This window comes from Cetorhinus maximus, chromosome 10 (assembly GCF_964194155.1).
Source record: "Cetorhinus maximus chromosome 10, sCetMax3.hap1.1, whole genome shotgun sequence".
NCBI lineage: Eukaryota > Metazoa > Chordata > Chondrichthyes > Lamniformes > Cetorhinidae > Cetorhinus > Cetorhinus maximus.
The window spans coordinates 87,728,375-87,742,629 of record NC_135888.1 but is presented as its reverse complement, the minus strand read 5'-3'; the positions used below and the strand labels follow the sequence as shown (position 1 = coordinate 87,742,629).

The window sequence follows — 14,255 nt, the reverse complement described above, 5'->3', positions numbered from 1 at the left end:
TTTACACCCTCGAAGTTTGTTTTGAGCTACTTTAAAAGACAGGCAACATATTATGCTTTGTGGAAGGAACCACCTGGCATATTTTTCTGAATTAATAAATGAAATAAAGGGTTTGTTTTGACGTCTGCTTCATTTAAAATATTAAATTACTTTTGTTTCCTGTAATGCAGATCGATGCTTCCAGTGCCTCCTGCAGTGGGACCAGCCATTAGTGTGGAATTAGAGGTAGAGGATGTGGAAGTGGAAAATTACGAGGTGTGTGTTTCTCATTTCTCATGCCTTGGAGCTTTACCAAACTAACATCAGCGGTATTACAAACTTAACTTCGAAACTCCGTTGAACATTTTAAAATTCCAGTTGTAACTTGGCCTCAAATGATTCCTGACTCCTACACAATTTGTTATTACAATACAACAACCAAAATGTGGAGGTGACAATTACTGAATGAGTTCAGACTGTGGCGCCCTGGGCAGTGCAAGACAGCAGCAGTGCTGTAATGTGCACATACAAAATGGTGTTATGTTGGATTCTGTCATGATGTTGCCACTATGAAGTTAGGAATGGAGGCCTCCTTTCCAAGCAATAGAGATGTTTACAGTCCCAGAAGAATAGTAAACCCAGTAAGAATAATGCATCCTTCCACTTGAGTTTCAAAGCTTGCCCTTTTGTGGTTACCAGAGGCTCACACCATTAGTAATGAGGTGATTCAGAAAGTAAAGGATAGCTTGTGAAATTGAGTATTTTAGTTGTGGTCAATGGTATAAAACAATCATTGAAATTTCTATTTCAAAATTCTCAACCTCACTTATAAATTCCCCCACAGAGTCACTTCGTCACACCTCTGCAACCTACTACGGCAATATGCCACATCCATATTTCTACTTTGTTAAACACCTTGAGTCACTTATAAAAGCAAAATACTGTGGATGCTGGAAATCTGAAACAAAAACAAAAATTGCTGGAAAAACTCTTGAGTCATTTACTTTACTACCTCTCAGAAGCACCAAGTGAAAGAATGTGTGTTTCTGTTTTGCTGATTCCTGCTGGAAAGTGCGAATGTGTGGACATGTAGAGAACAAGATGGAGCTTGGTTGTGCTGTTTCTCAGAGTCAAGTAGCCTGTTGATATTCGCAGTCTAGGCTCTCGCATGACAAATATCCACTTAGGTGAGGTACTGTCAACCTTGGAGCTGCACTCCAGCAGGAATCAATTCCTTTAGCAGAGGAAGGGAGAAAATTTGGAAATGTGGAGTGCAGCATGAAGTGATTCACTGGCTGATGGCTGCTGCCAGGGTTGGCAAATAAAGCACTTCTAGATGTAAATTTTTTGGGAGAGAAGCGGGGGAAAAAAGAAACAAGGAGCAGTAGCTGCATTAATTAGAGACAGTTTTGCTTCATTTATGCATCAGGGTAAATTGAGAAGTAGTTCTGAAAGAATCCCTTTGAATTGAACTGAGGAAAAGCAAGGGATCTGGACTGTTAAATAGTGCAAAAGAAACTGGTTAATTAATGGACACAAAAGCAGCAAATATTAACAATAGAGCAATAATTGTGGGCAGCTTTAATTACCAGGCAGTAGATGAGGATAGAGAAAATGTTTGTAGTGAAAAGGAACAAAGGAAATTGAAAAAGATATGAAGAAGGGTCTGAAGAAGGGCCATACGGACTCAAAACATTAACTCTGTTTCTCTCTCCACAGATGATGATAGACCTGCTGAGTTTTTCCAGCATTTTCTGTTTTTGTTTCAGATTTCCAGCATCTGCAGTATTTTGCTTTTATATTGAAAAAGGTATTGTCCTTTTAGCCCCTTGAGCCTGCTCTGCCATTCAGTGGGATCATGGCTGATCTGTGACCTCCAATTCTACATACCTACTTTCATTCCATATCCCTTAATCCCTGTGGTTAACAAAAATCTATCAATATCGCATTTAAAATTAACAATTGATCAACATCAGTTGCCATTTGCAGAAGAAAACTCCAAACTGCTACCATCCTTTGCATGAAGAAGTATTTCCTAATTTCACTCCTGAAAGGTCTGCTGCTAATTTTAGTCCTCAACTCTCCAAACAAGAGAATTAGTTTATTTCTGTCTAATCTATTCTCCTTAATATCTTAATATTGGTCAAACACACCCTTTAACCTTCTAAATTCCAGGAAATGCAACCCTAGTTTGTGTAATTTCTCCTCATAATTTAACCTATGGAGTCCAAGTATCATTCTAGTAAATCTACGCTGCACTCCCTTCAAGGCTAGTATTTCCTCCTTTAAGGTGTAGTGCTGAGAACTACTCCAGCCTTTTATCCAGCATTGCCCACATGCACAGGAGGTGCTTAACATCTAATGAATTACATTTGCTGTGTAGTTATTGTTTTGTGGACAAATGTAACAAGCAATTGTGCACAGCAAGGTCCCACAGATAACAATAAGATAAATGAGCAGGTAGGCTGTTTTTGATCTTGTTGATTAGGGGGCTAAATGTACTGGAAGAACCCTCCTGTCCTTTGGATTGCAGGAGCATTTGCATCCACCTGATGGGGCCTTGGTCTAAATTCTCACCCAAAAGATTTGCGAGTCCTCAGTTGTGCTGCAATTACTCTGATGCATATAGTTTTGGGCACTTCATTAGAGGAAGGATGTAAAAGCACAGATAAAGTTGCACCAATAGAGTGAGGAGTTACAATTATGACAAAAAACTTGAAATTCAGGTGTTTTTCACAGGAGCAGAGAGTGCTGAGGGATGACTTGATAGAGGTCTTCAAGATTACAAATGATTATGGTGGGGTGGGCCAAAAGGCCACAATGTTAAATAATCAAAAACAAGTTGGGAAATATTTCTTTACACAGATGGTGGTTAAAATGGAATGTTTCTGCCACTAACAGTTGTTCAAGCAGAATCTAAAAATTCTTTTAAAAGGGAATTCTGAAAAGCAAAACTACTACTGGGTAAGAGATTTGAGCAGCAAAGTTGTATTAATTATGAAGCTCATATGGACAGAAACTCAATGGGCCAATGCCTTTGTGTTGTAACATTCTTTATGACCCCATATTACATTTGCAGGCTTGAGTGTTTTTCATAAAAAATTAGTTTCACACTAATTTTAAAATCATGTAGTATTGAATCACCAGCACACACTGCTCTGTACTTGATTTGGAATGCAATGTGTTTATTACCACAATCAATATCATTCTGTGCTACCAATGAGAAAGGAAAAACTGCAATCGCTGGAAAGCTGAAATTAAAATGGAACAATTTTGTAAATTGTTATTGCTTTAAGGGTCCTATAACATACAATTCTGTATTAATGCAGTTTTGTAAACTGAACATTTTTTTTTTAAGTGCCTCTTAAATATAATGAAAAGTTTCCTTTAACCAATCCACTCATTTGCAAACTTTTTCTTGTAAAACCTTTGAAATAGCATCATTGAGACAAGGAGCTTAGGGAGATTGTTACTAAGTTTGTTTCACAGTTTTCAGAGTCCTAAACTCTTTGTGTTTATTTATATTGCCAGAATAAAATATTGTTGAAACCTTTTGATTCTTCCTCCTCCTATCATGAGCCTTTTATGTTTGCAGGCACTGCTGAACTTGGCCGAACGACTGGGAGAAGCTAAGCCGCGGGGACTCACCAAAGCAGACATAGAGCAGCTTCCGTCCTATAGGTTTAATCCTGAAAATCACCAGTCAGAACAAACCTTGTGAGTAGCACTTACATTGTTAGCTTGTCTTTTTGTTCTGATCTGTTCATCTTTCCCCATCCCCCCATTATTGAATAATAACTGTTCATATAGAACCCGAAGGATGTGCTGCCTGAAAATAAACTCAACACACCGTTACCAATTTATCATTAATATTGGAGAAAGTAAAACAGCGAGTTTGAATGGCCGTTCATTCTGCTGGCAGCGCAGTAGAAAATTAGAATGACCTTTTAAGGTTTAAAGAAATGGTTTACCGTAACCTGCCATAACAAAGCAGCTGGCCATTGTGCTTCCTTAGATAAGAGTGCAAGAATGTACATTATGTATCTGGCTGTTGTGGGAGCGTGTCATAGCCTCCACCCTCCTTCTGTGACTGACTTGCAAGGAATGTGAAAGATGTGCTATGAATGAATTTGGTTGTCTTCTGCTAATGTTAGAAAGAAAGAGCAGTGCAGTGTGTAAAGGTAAGGAAACATCCCATGTTTCATTTCTTAGCATAGATATCTCAAATTATGAGTGCAAACACCAACTTAAAAGAAAGTGAAACAATTATTTTTGAGAGGGGGTTTTTGCAAAACCATCTTTGATTGCAGCTCTGTGTATGCCGTCTGATACTCGGTGGCTATGTTTAATACAAATACATTTAACAGCACTTTCATTCTCTATTCTGCCTAGGTGTGTAGTGTGCTTTAGCGATTTTGAGTCGAGGCAGCTACTTAGAGTCTTACCCTGCAACCATGAGTTCCACGCAAAGTGTGTTGATAAATGGCTGAAGGTAAGAAATCTGTTTTGTATTGGTTTAGAATTCAAAGACTGATTTCATTTTTACTCTTGAGTTAATTAATTAATAGAAATCTGCTAGAAATAGATTTCTGTGAATTAGAGAAATTACAGCAAGATACTCATCAGGACATGCAGAGTAGCCTGTATCAATTGTTGATCTATTAACAGAAAGACATCTGATCTACTTTCAAACTATCTCAACGCTATGCTTTCATTCACACCACCATTAGAAATTATTTTCAAAATTACAATATTTTTTGTTTTCTTCTGCTAATTTAAAGGTGTTGACATTCTGCTGGAGCCCAGTTCAATGGGCATTGGTCACTCTCCAGCATTTCAACCAAATGGTGTGCTATTAGAAGGGAGGTGGGGTTGGCTTGAATCATGGCTCACTCAAACATATCCTCACCCAAGATCTGCACACGTAAGCGTACGTCCGGCGAGGTTTTCTGGGCAGGAGTGAGAACCGAGAGTGATTATTTTCTTCTTCTCCCTTTTGGCTCAGCCTGGGTATCAAATTTGGGATCTTATTAATCTGTGTGGTGCAGCTACTAATTAATAAAGAGAGCACCTATCTTGTTTTATGTTCTAGAGAATATCAAATAGCTGCCAGTAAATTTAAAGCTGCAATTCAGTTTCACAAATCTGATATTCTCTTGTGGTTTATCATGCCATTAGAACCATTTAATTGAATCACAGCCTTGTAACTCTCTGCAAGCTCTTTATTCTATGTTCAGTGAGTGAGAGGGGAAGAGACGAGATGATTACTGCCTATAATAATTCTGCTTCATTGAATATTGACAATTGCTGGACAAATAATTCCCCTTCTTCATCCCCTTTGAGGGGAGAATACTAGCCTGGTGGTCAAAAAATAAATGAGTGCAGTACTGGAGTTGCATAGGCAAGTACCTTGTCAACAGTCCCATGGAAGATACATGGTTCTTGTTAATTGTCCTGTGGCATTCCTGTGCTTTTAAGTCCCTGAAGGTACTGTTTGTATGTAATGGTGAATAATTATTTTAGATTTATAAACCTGTATTTTCATATCCTATTTCTATTTTTTATTTCTGTATGTTGGTTTAACACCTTGATATACTGAGGAATGTGCCTATGCTGCAACTGAGTCTGAAGCGCTGTACGGCTTCAAAGTACACAATTGTTTTAATTGTGCCAGCTCTTTCTTGATCTTATCAATTATAAAGATGCTGCTTTTGATTTTTTTATTGTCTTGCATGCAATTTAACAACTTGTAGTTGTATCCTAAAATATACTTTCTCATAGACTTCCCCCTCCTCTCCTGAAGGCATTGATTCATTTTGTGGCTGGTGTTAAGGACAACATTCACCTGTTCAAGGGGGCATTTTTCGTGTGAGCTTAATCAAAGTTTAGCAGGGTGTTGAGTCCTGGAGAGGGAAGGATGCATCTGTCCTGCCCTTACCAGATTACAATCGGGTTATCTCCAGCTGGGGTTATTCAATAGCATTGAGAGGTGGGAGCTCTGGTTAATTTATTTCTCATGCACTCACCACTTTCCCCTGCATTTGAGCTCTTCTAACTCATCAAAAACCAGGGATCGTACCTGGGATAATCCTGCTCTAAATACAATTAGAAGAGTGAGAAGACCTTGGGGCTCAGGCTATAGATAGTGACTTTTGTGTATCAGCCTCTCCAATCACCAATAATAACTCTAGGTGGGGGTTGGAAAGAAAGAAAAAGGAAAAGAAAAAGCTTTGGGAGAATTTCCCATGACTCCAAAAGGCAAAACAAGAAACTCCAGAAGGCCACATATACCCATGACACTTTAGTCATTACATTTAAGCACTCCATCCCACATCATATGACCAATGTCAAATATAGGCTTCCACGAACCTGGAAAAGGCCACTGCCAGCAATCCTCACGGATTGATTCTCACAGGTCAATGCTCACAGTTACCAACTTTCTACCCCATTTCACCCCGTGTACTTTAAATAGCCCTATCCGCCAAAAAAATATCCTAACCCTTTTGAAATTTCCAGCATTTTTTACTACATTGTCTCTGAATAGGGCATTCTACATGTTCACTGCCCTCTGTGTGGACAAATTGTAATTTGAACTGTGCATTCATCTTTTCTCAACTGAACCCATGTAACGTATGTCGAAGACTTTGCATGAATATTGAACATCTCTCTGGGATTCAGTTAATCTATATTTCTTCTGAGATCTTGCATTAATTTGACTCGGTTTGTAGTGCTTTTGCTGTGGAGTTAGAGTTTTGTGGTTTCAAGTCCCCCTGCAGGATGTGAGCACCTAATGTAGGTTGACACTTCAGTGCAGTACTAAATCAAGTCCTGCATGTTGGAGCTGCTCCCTTTCAGATTCGAGTTTAAATTGAGGCCCGCTGCCTATTGAAGTGGATGTAAAATATCTGTTAGTGGTACTTGACGAGTCTGAATATTTCCTGACTAGTATTTATCTGTCAGTTGAAACCACCAAGAGAAGCAGATTTCCTCTCTTGATGTATGTGGGATCTTGTGTAAAAATTGACTGCCATATCTGCATATAAAAAGCAGTTACTACACTTCAGAAATATTTAATTGCCTGTGAAATGTTTTGGGATATCCTGATGATGTGAAAAGCTTAAGATCACCAATGTGGAGATCCCTAGTATCCAAAGCCATTCCTTGTAGCATGCAAATACAATCCAGTTTATCAACTTAAGTTCCCTTTCTGTTAATTCCTGCCAACGTTGAATATCCTCCCAACAGTGTGGGTCTTAAAACTCTACAGAATGCTCTAGGTGAAGGTGGCCTACTTTGTACAAGCTGATTATCAATTTCTGGGACTTGTAAGCAGGAGTATACCATTGGGTCCCTTGAACCTGCTCCATCATTCAGTATCATCATGATTGATCTTGGAACTCAAATCAACTTCTATCAATTCATTCCAGGATCCCTTGAATCCCTCAGTATCCAAAACCTATTGCTCTCAGTCTTGAATATACTCAATGAATGAGCATCTCAGGGCCTTCTGAGATAGAGAATACCAAAGATTTATGACCCCCGAGAGAAGAAATTTACCCCCATCTCACTCTTAAATCACTGACCTCTTATCCTGAGACTATGCCCCCTAGTTCCCAACTTTCCAGCCAAGGGAAACGACCTGTCAGTGTCCACCCTGCCAATCCACTCAGAATCTTTAAATCAAATCACTTCCCGTCCTTCAAGACGTCAAGGAGTGTAGGCCCAGTCTACTGAACATATCATCAGAGAAATCAAACCAGCGAACCTTTGCTGACTGCCTGCAAAACATACGAACATACAAATCAGGAGCAGGAGTAGGCCATTTGGTCCTTTGACCCTACTCTGCTATTTGATAATATCATGGCTGATCTGACTGTGGCCTCTACATTCCTGTCTATCCCCTATACCTTTTGACTCCCTTGTCAGTTAATAATCTATCTAACTCGCCTTAAACATATTCAATGACTCTGCCTCCACTGCTCTTTGGGAAAAAGGATTCCACAGACTGACGACCCTTTGAAAGAAAAAAATTCTCATCTCCATTTTAAATAGGAGACCCCTTATTTCTGTATCCCCCAGTTGCAATCTCTCCCGTAAATGGAAACATCCTTTCCACATCCTCAACTGAACTCGAGGTGAGGTGAGAGTGACCACCCTCAATGTCAAGGCAGCTTTTGACCGAGTGTGGCATCAGGGAGCCCTAGAAAAACTGAAGTCAATGGGAATTGGGGTGGGGAGTGGGGGAACTCTGCTGGTTGGAGTCATACCCGGCACCAAGAAAGATGGTTGTGGTTGTTGGAGGTCAATCATCTCAGCCCCAGAAAATTGCGGCAGGAGTTCCTCAGGGTAGTGCCCTAGGCACAGCCACCTTAGCTGCTTCATCAGTGACCTTCTCTCCAACATAAGTTCAGAAGTGGGGATGTTCAGTGATGATTGCACAATGTTCAGCGCCATTTGTGGCTCCTCAGATATTGAAGCAGTCAGTGTCCATATGCAGCAAGACCTGGATAATGTTCTGGCTTTGACTTTTAAGTGACAAGTAATGTTTGCGCAACACAAGCGCAAGGCAATGACCATCTCCCAATAAGAGAGAATCTAACCATTTCCCCTTGCCGTTCAATGGGGAATGACATTACCATTGCTGAATTCCCCACTATCAACATCGTGGGGGTTACCACAGAAACTGAACTGGACTGGCCGTATAAATACCGTGACCACGAGAACAGGTCAGAGGCTGGAAATTCTGCGGCAAGTAACTCATCTCTTGATTTCCCAAAGCCTGTCCACCATCTAGCATCTAGAAGGCATAAATCAGGAGTGTGATGGAATATTCTCCACTTGCCTGGATGAGTGCAGCTCCAACAACACTCAAGAAGCTTGACACCATCCAGGTCAAAGCAGCCTGCTTGATTCAGCACCCCATCCACCACCTTCAACATCCACTCCACCACCGACACACAGTAGCAACAGTATGTACCATCTACAAGATACACTGCAGCAACTCACCAAGGCAGCACCTTTCAAACCCATGACCTCTACCACCTGGAGGGACAAGGGCAGCAGATGCATGCGAACACCACCACCTGGAAGTTTCCCTCCAAGTCACACAACATATTGACTTGGAAATATATCGCTGTTCCTTCACTGTAGCTGGGTCAAAATCCTGGAACTCCCTTCTCAACAGCACTGTGAGTGTACCTACAACATGTGGACAGAAGTGGTTCATGAAGGTGCCACCACCACCACCTCAAGGGCAGTTAGGTTTGGACAATAAATGCTGGTCTAGCCAGTGACACCCATGACCCATGAAAGAATAAATGAATCCACCCTGTGAAGTCCCCTCAGGATCTTAAATGGTTCAATAAGATCATCACCCTTCTAAACTCCAATGGAAACAGGCCCAACCTGTCCAACCTTTCCTCATGAGACAATCCTTTCGTCTCTGGAATCAATTCTCTGCTTCTCTGCTTCTATTGCAATTATATCCTTTCTTAATAAGGAGACCAAAACTATATATGGTACTCCATATGTGATCTCGCGAACTGTAGAAAACTTTCCCTACTTTTATATTCCATTCCCCTTGCAATAAATGATAACATCCCACTTGCCTTCCTAATTTGTACCTGCGTACTAACTTGTTCCGATTCATATACCAGGACAACCAGATCCCTTTTGTACTACAGAGTTCTGCAATCGCTCTCCATTTTAAATAATGTACTGTTTTTTTGATTCTTCCTTCCAAAGTGAACAAGTTCACATTTTCGCACATTATACTCCATCTGCCAAATTTTTGCCTATTCACTTTATCTATATTACTTTGCAAGCCTCATTACCTCCCCTTGACAACTTACTCTGCTACCTATCGTGTGTCATGAGCAAATATAGCAACTATACATTTGGACCTTTCATCCAGGCCATTGATATAGATGATAAATAGCTGAGGCCCTAGCACTGATCCCTGTCGCAGTCCACTGGTTACACCTTGCCAATCTGAAAGTGACCCATTTAACTCTATTCTTTGTTCCCTGTTTTCCAATCAATCCTCTATCCATGCTAAAATGTTACTCTGTACACCATAAGCTCCTGTTTTGTGTAGTATCCTTTTATGTGGCACCTTGTCAAATGCCTTTTGGAAATCCAAGAACATCACATCTACAGGGTTCCCCTTTATCCACACTGCTTGTCACTTCCTCAAAGAACTTTAATAAATTAGTCAAATGTGATTTCCCTTCCTCAAAACCACGTTGACTGCCTGATTGCATTAAGATTTTCTAAGTGCCCTGTTGTAACCTCTTTAATAATAGATTCTAGCATTTTCCCTATGAAGTATGTTAAGCTAATTGGCCCGTAGTTTCCTGCTTTCTGTTTCCTTCCTTTCTTGAAACACGTAAGTTGCATTTGCTACTCTCTAATCTGATGGGACCTTTCCAGAATCTAGGGAATTTTGGAAAATTAAAACCAATGCATCTGCTGTCCAAACGGCTACTTCTTTTAAGACCCTAGGATGAAGTCATCAGGACCTGGGGAGCTGTCAGCCTTTAGTTCTAATAATTTTCTTAGTACTCTTTCCCTGGTGACTATAATTATTTCACCTCTTTCACCTCTTGATTTACAATTATTTCGGGGATGTTATTTGATCTACAATGAAGATGGACACAATATCTACTTAACACATCCACTATTTCCTTATTTCTCATTATTAATTCTCAGACTCTGTAGAGGACCAACACTCACTTTTAGTTCACAAAAACAGAAAATGCTGGAAAAACTCAGCAGGTCTAACGGTATCTGTGGAGGAAAAAAACACAGAGTTAACGTTTAGTCCATATGACTCTTCATTAGGAAGTCATACAGACTCAAAACATTAACTCTTTTCTTTCCTCCACAGATGCTGTTAAACTTGTTGAGATTTTCCAGCATTTTCTGTTTTTGTTTCAGATTTCCAGCATCCACAGTATTTTGCTTTTTAACTCACTTTTATTTTTTTCGTTTTTAAATACCTGTAGAAACTGTTTACTGTCATTTTTTCCAGTTAGTTTTCTTTCCATACTCTAACTTCTCCCTTTTTTAGTCATTCTTTTCTGGTTTTTATATTCTATCCAATCATCTCACCTACCACCAAACTTTCAATTTAATACTGCCTTTGACTTCCTTAGTTAGCCATGAATGATGCATCCTTTTCCTAGAGTCCTTTTTTCTCACTGGCACATATCTTTACTGAGTCTTATGGAATGATTGTCTTCCACTGTATCTCTACTGATCTACCCCTTAACCTAATTTCCCAATTTACTTTAGCCAACTTGTCCTTGTGCGCTTATAATTTCCTTTATTTAAGTTTAAAACTAGTCTTAGGCCCACTCTTCTCTCCCTCAAACTGAATGTGAGTAATCGTGTTATGACTACTGCTTCCTAGGGGCTCCTTTTACTATGAGGTCATTTATTAATTCTGTCCCATCGCACATTACCAGGTCTAGAGTAGCCTGTTCTTCATTGGCTCTATAATGTTCTGCTCTAAGAAACTGTCCCAAAAACGCTCTGTCTACTCATTTTGCAGGCTACCTTTGCCAATCTGATTTGTCCGACCTATACGTAGATTAAAATCACCCATGATTATCGCCGCACCATTCTTACAAGCCCCCATTATTTCTTCCCGTATACACCGTCCTACAATATAGTTACTGTTAGGGGACCCATAGACTACACCCACAAGTGACTTCTTACCTTATCTATTTCCTACCTCTACCCAAACTGTTTCTACATTGTGATCTTTAGCTAAGGTCATCTCTCACTATTGTACTAATGCCATCTTCAATTACCAGAGCTACCCCACCACCTTCCTAGCTTCCTGTCCTTCCGAAATGTCAAGTACACTTGAATATTCAGTTCCCAGCCTCGGTCACCTTACAGCCACATCTCTGTGATGGCTTATCAGATCATATATATTTATTTCTATATGAACTGACAAAACATCCATTTTGTTACCAATACTAGAATTTGGACGCAGAGCCTTTAGTTCTGTCTTTTTACTTTTGCATGCACTTAAGAGTGTACCCTCTGTCCCTTCCTGCCACACACTGATTATCATTACCCCCATTGCTCTCTTGCCTTGTCCTCTTCCTTTACCGTTATCATATATATTCCCTCACTTGATCCCTTACCCCCGCTACTTAGTTTAAAGCCCTCTCTACCACCCTAGTTATAAGACTCGCCAGCATACTGATCTCAGCACGGTTCAAGTGAAGACTGTCCCCAACTGTACAGCTTCTGCTTTCCCCAGTACTGGTGCCAGTGCCCCTTGAATTGAAAAGTAAATATATCTTCCCTTGGATAAAGAGACTAAAAGTGTACAGAGTAGTACAGGTATGTTCTCTCCAAAACCCTGTAGAATTGAAGCAAGATGTCCTTATTCTTGTACTCCTTGCCATAAGTGCCAACATGTCATTTCCTTTCCTAGTTGCTTGCTGTAACTGCATGTTAACTTTGTTTCTTGTATGAGGACATCCACATTTCTCTGAATATCAGCATTTAAATGTTTCTCATCATTTGTGCTCTTTCATTCAAGCTGTACATCCTAAGATCCTGTTTTTGTTATTCACCACAACCGCTGACTGTTTGAGTGCTTATCACTGTAACCCCACCCGATCCCTTTCTCATTTACTGTTACCATTTATTTCATCTCTCCAGCTTCATGACTTTGTATTTACTGAAGTGACAGCTCCCTTTTTTCACCCAGTATCTCCAAAAGCCCCAGATAATTGATGCACTTGTTCCATACAATTTATCCCCCCCACCTCAATTCATTACCAGTGACCTACTTGAAGAGGTTTATTGCCACCTATTTCCCCAAACCCCAAAATCCAACAAAGAAAGAAGAAAAAAAACTTGAATTTATGGAGCGCTTTTCATGCCCTCAGGATACCCAAAGCACCTCACAGCCAACAAAGTACTTTTAAAGTGAAGGCACTAAGAAAATGCAGCAACCAGTATATGTGCACAACCGCATCCCACAAAAACAATGTGATAAATAAATGAAAAGATTATCTGTTTTTGGTAAGGTAACAAAGTAAACGTTGGCTAGGAGAACACCTCTAGTCAACTTCAAAAATTGCCGGAGGTTCTTTTACATCCACCTGAGAAGACAATGGTGCTTTGGTTTAGTGCCTCATCTGAGAGAGAGCACCTCCGACAGTGCATTCCCTCAATACTTTTTTTAATTCTTTCTCAGGATACAGCTGTCATCAGGATTTATTGCCCATCCCTAGTTGTCCTTGAGAAGGTGGTGGTGGGTCGCCTTCTTGAACTGCTGCAGTCCATGTGATGTAGGTACATCACAGCACAATGCTGTTAGAGAGGGAGTTTCAGGGTCTTGATCCAGCGACAGTAAAGGAACAGTGATATAGTTCCTAGTCAGGATGCTGTGTGACTTGAAGGGGAGCTTGCAGGTAGTGGTGTTCCTATGCATCTGATGCCCTTGTCCTTCTTGTTGGTAGAGGTCACAGGTTTGGAAGGCGCTGTCGAAAGAGCCTTCATAAGTTTATGCAGTGTATCTTGTAGATAGCACACTCTTTGCCACTGCAATGGTGGTGTTAGGAGTGAATGTTGAAGGTGGTGGATAGGGTGCCAATACTGCACTGAAGTTGGCTTGAATTTACAACCATCTGATTCAGAAGTGAGAGTGCTACCACTGAGCCAATTCTACAAACCTAAAGCACTAATCCTACAGAACTACTTCCTGTGGTATTCCACTGGTCACTCCCTTAAGCGTTTGCATTCTCTGATTCAGCCTATAATTTATCCACATGAAAAGCTTCCCTTTGCTTTCTGTACTTTCTACCTTGTAAGTAATCATGTATGTCAAAGGTTTGGCCAAAGTCTAGAGAAATTAAACTTACCTGGGTGACATGGGGGAGCACACTGTTCACCCACTCACCCAATCCTTCCCCTTGAACAGTAGCAATCAAGGATCTTATCTGGAGACATCTTACCTCAGTTTGCACTGTGCAATTTGATGAACAATTATTCTATTTCATGATGCATTCTTATTTTTACCTAGTATTGATGTCAAACTCATACATCAATAGTTACCAATTTTTTTTTTTCTGAATTTATGAATTGTCTCATTTGCTGCTGTCAATTTTTTTGACACAAGTCCTGTATCCATTGATTCTCTTAAAGCATCTATTGGGATGTGACCAATTCCATTTGCCACCTTCTTTGATTCATATTATGAAGTTTATAAGGGCCAGGTGCCTTGTACCTAATTGTCCTTAGTTTGT

General features: G+C 40.2%; 1 protein-coding gene across 7 annotated transcripts in view; it reads left to right on the top strand.

The window, feature by feature from the left end:
* rnf44 (ring finger protein 44) overlaps window positions 1-14,255 on the top strand; it is a 127,479-nt gene that overhangs the window by 111,614 nt on the left and 1,610 nt on the right. For 6 of the 7 annotated variants that reach the window (XM_078550757.1, XM_078550761.1, XM_078550758.1 and 3 more), the window contains 3 exons: window positions 171-255; window positions 3,575-3,696; window positions 4,372-4,471. In XM_078550757.1, the coding sequence (XP_078406883.1) occupies window positions 171-255; window positions 3,575-3,696; window positions 4,372-4,471 (307 nt within the window). Of the gene's footprint in view, window positions 1-170; window positions 256-3,574; window positions 3,697-4,371; window positions 4,472-14,255 lie in introns of those variants that run through there. The other variant, XR_013577788.1, reaches the window with a different exon arrangement.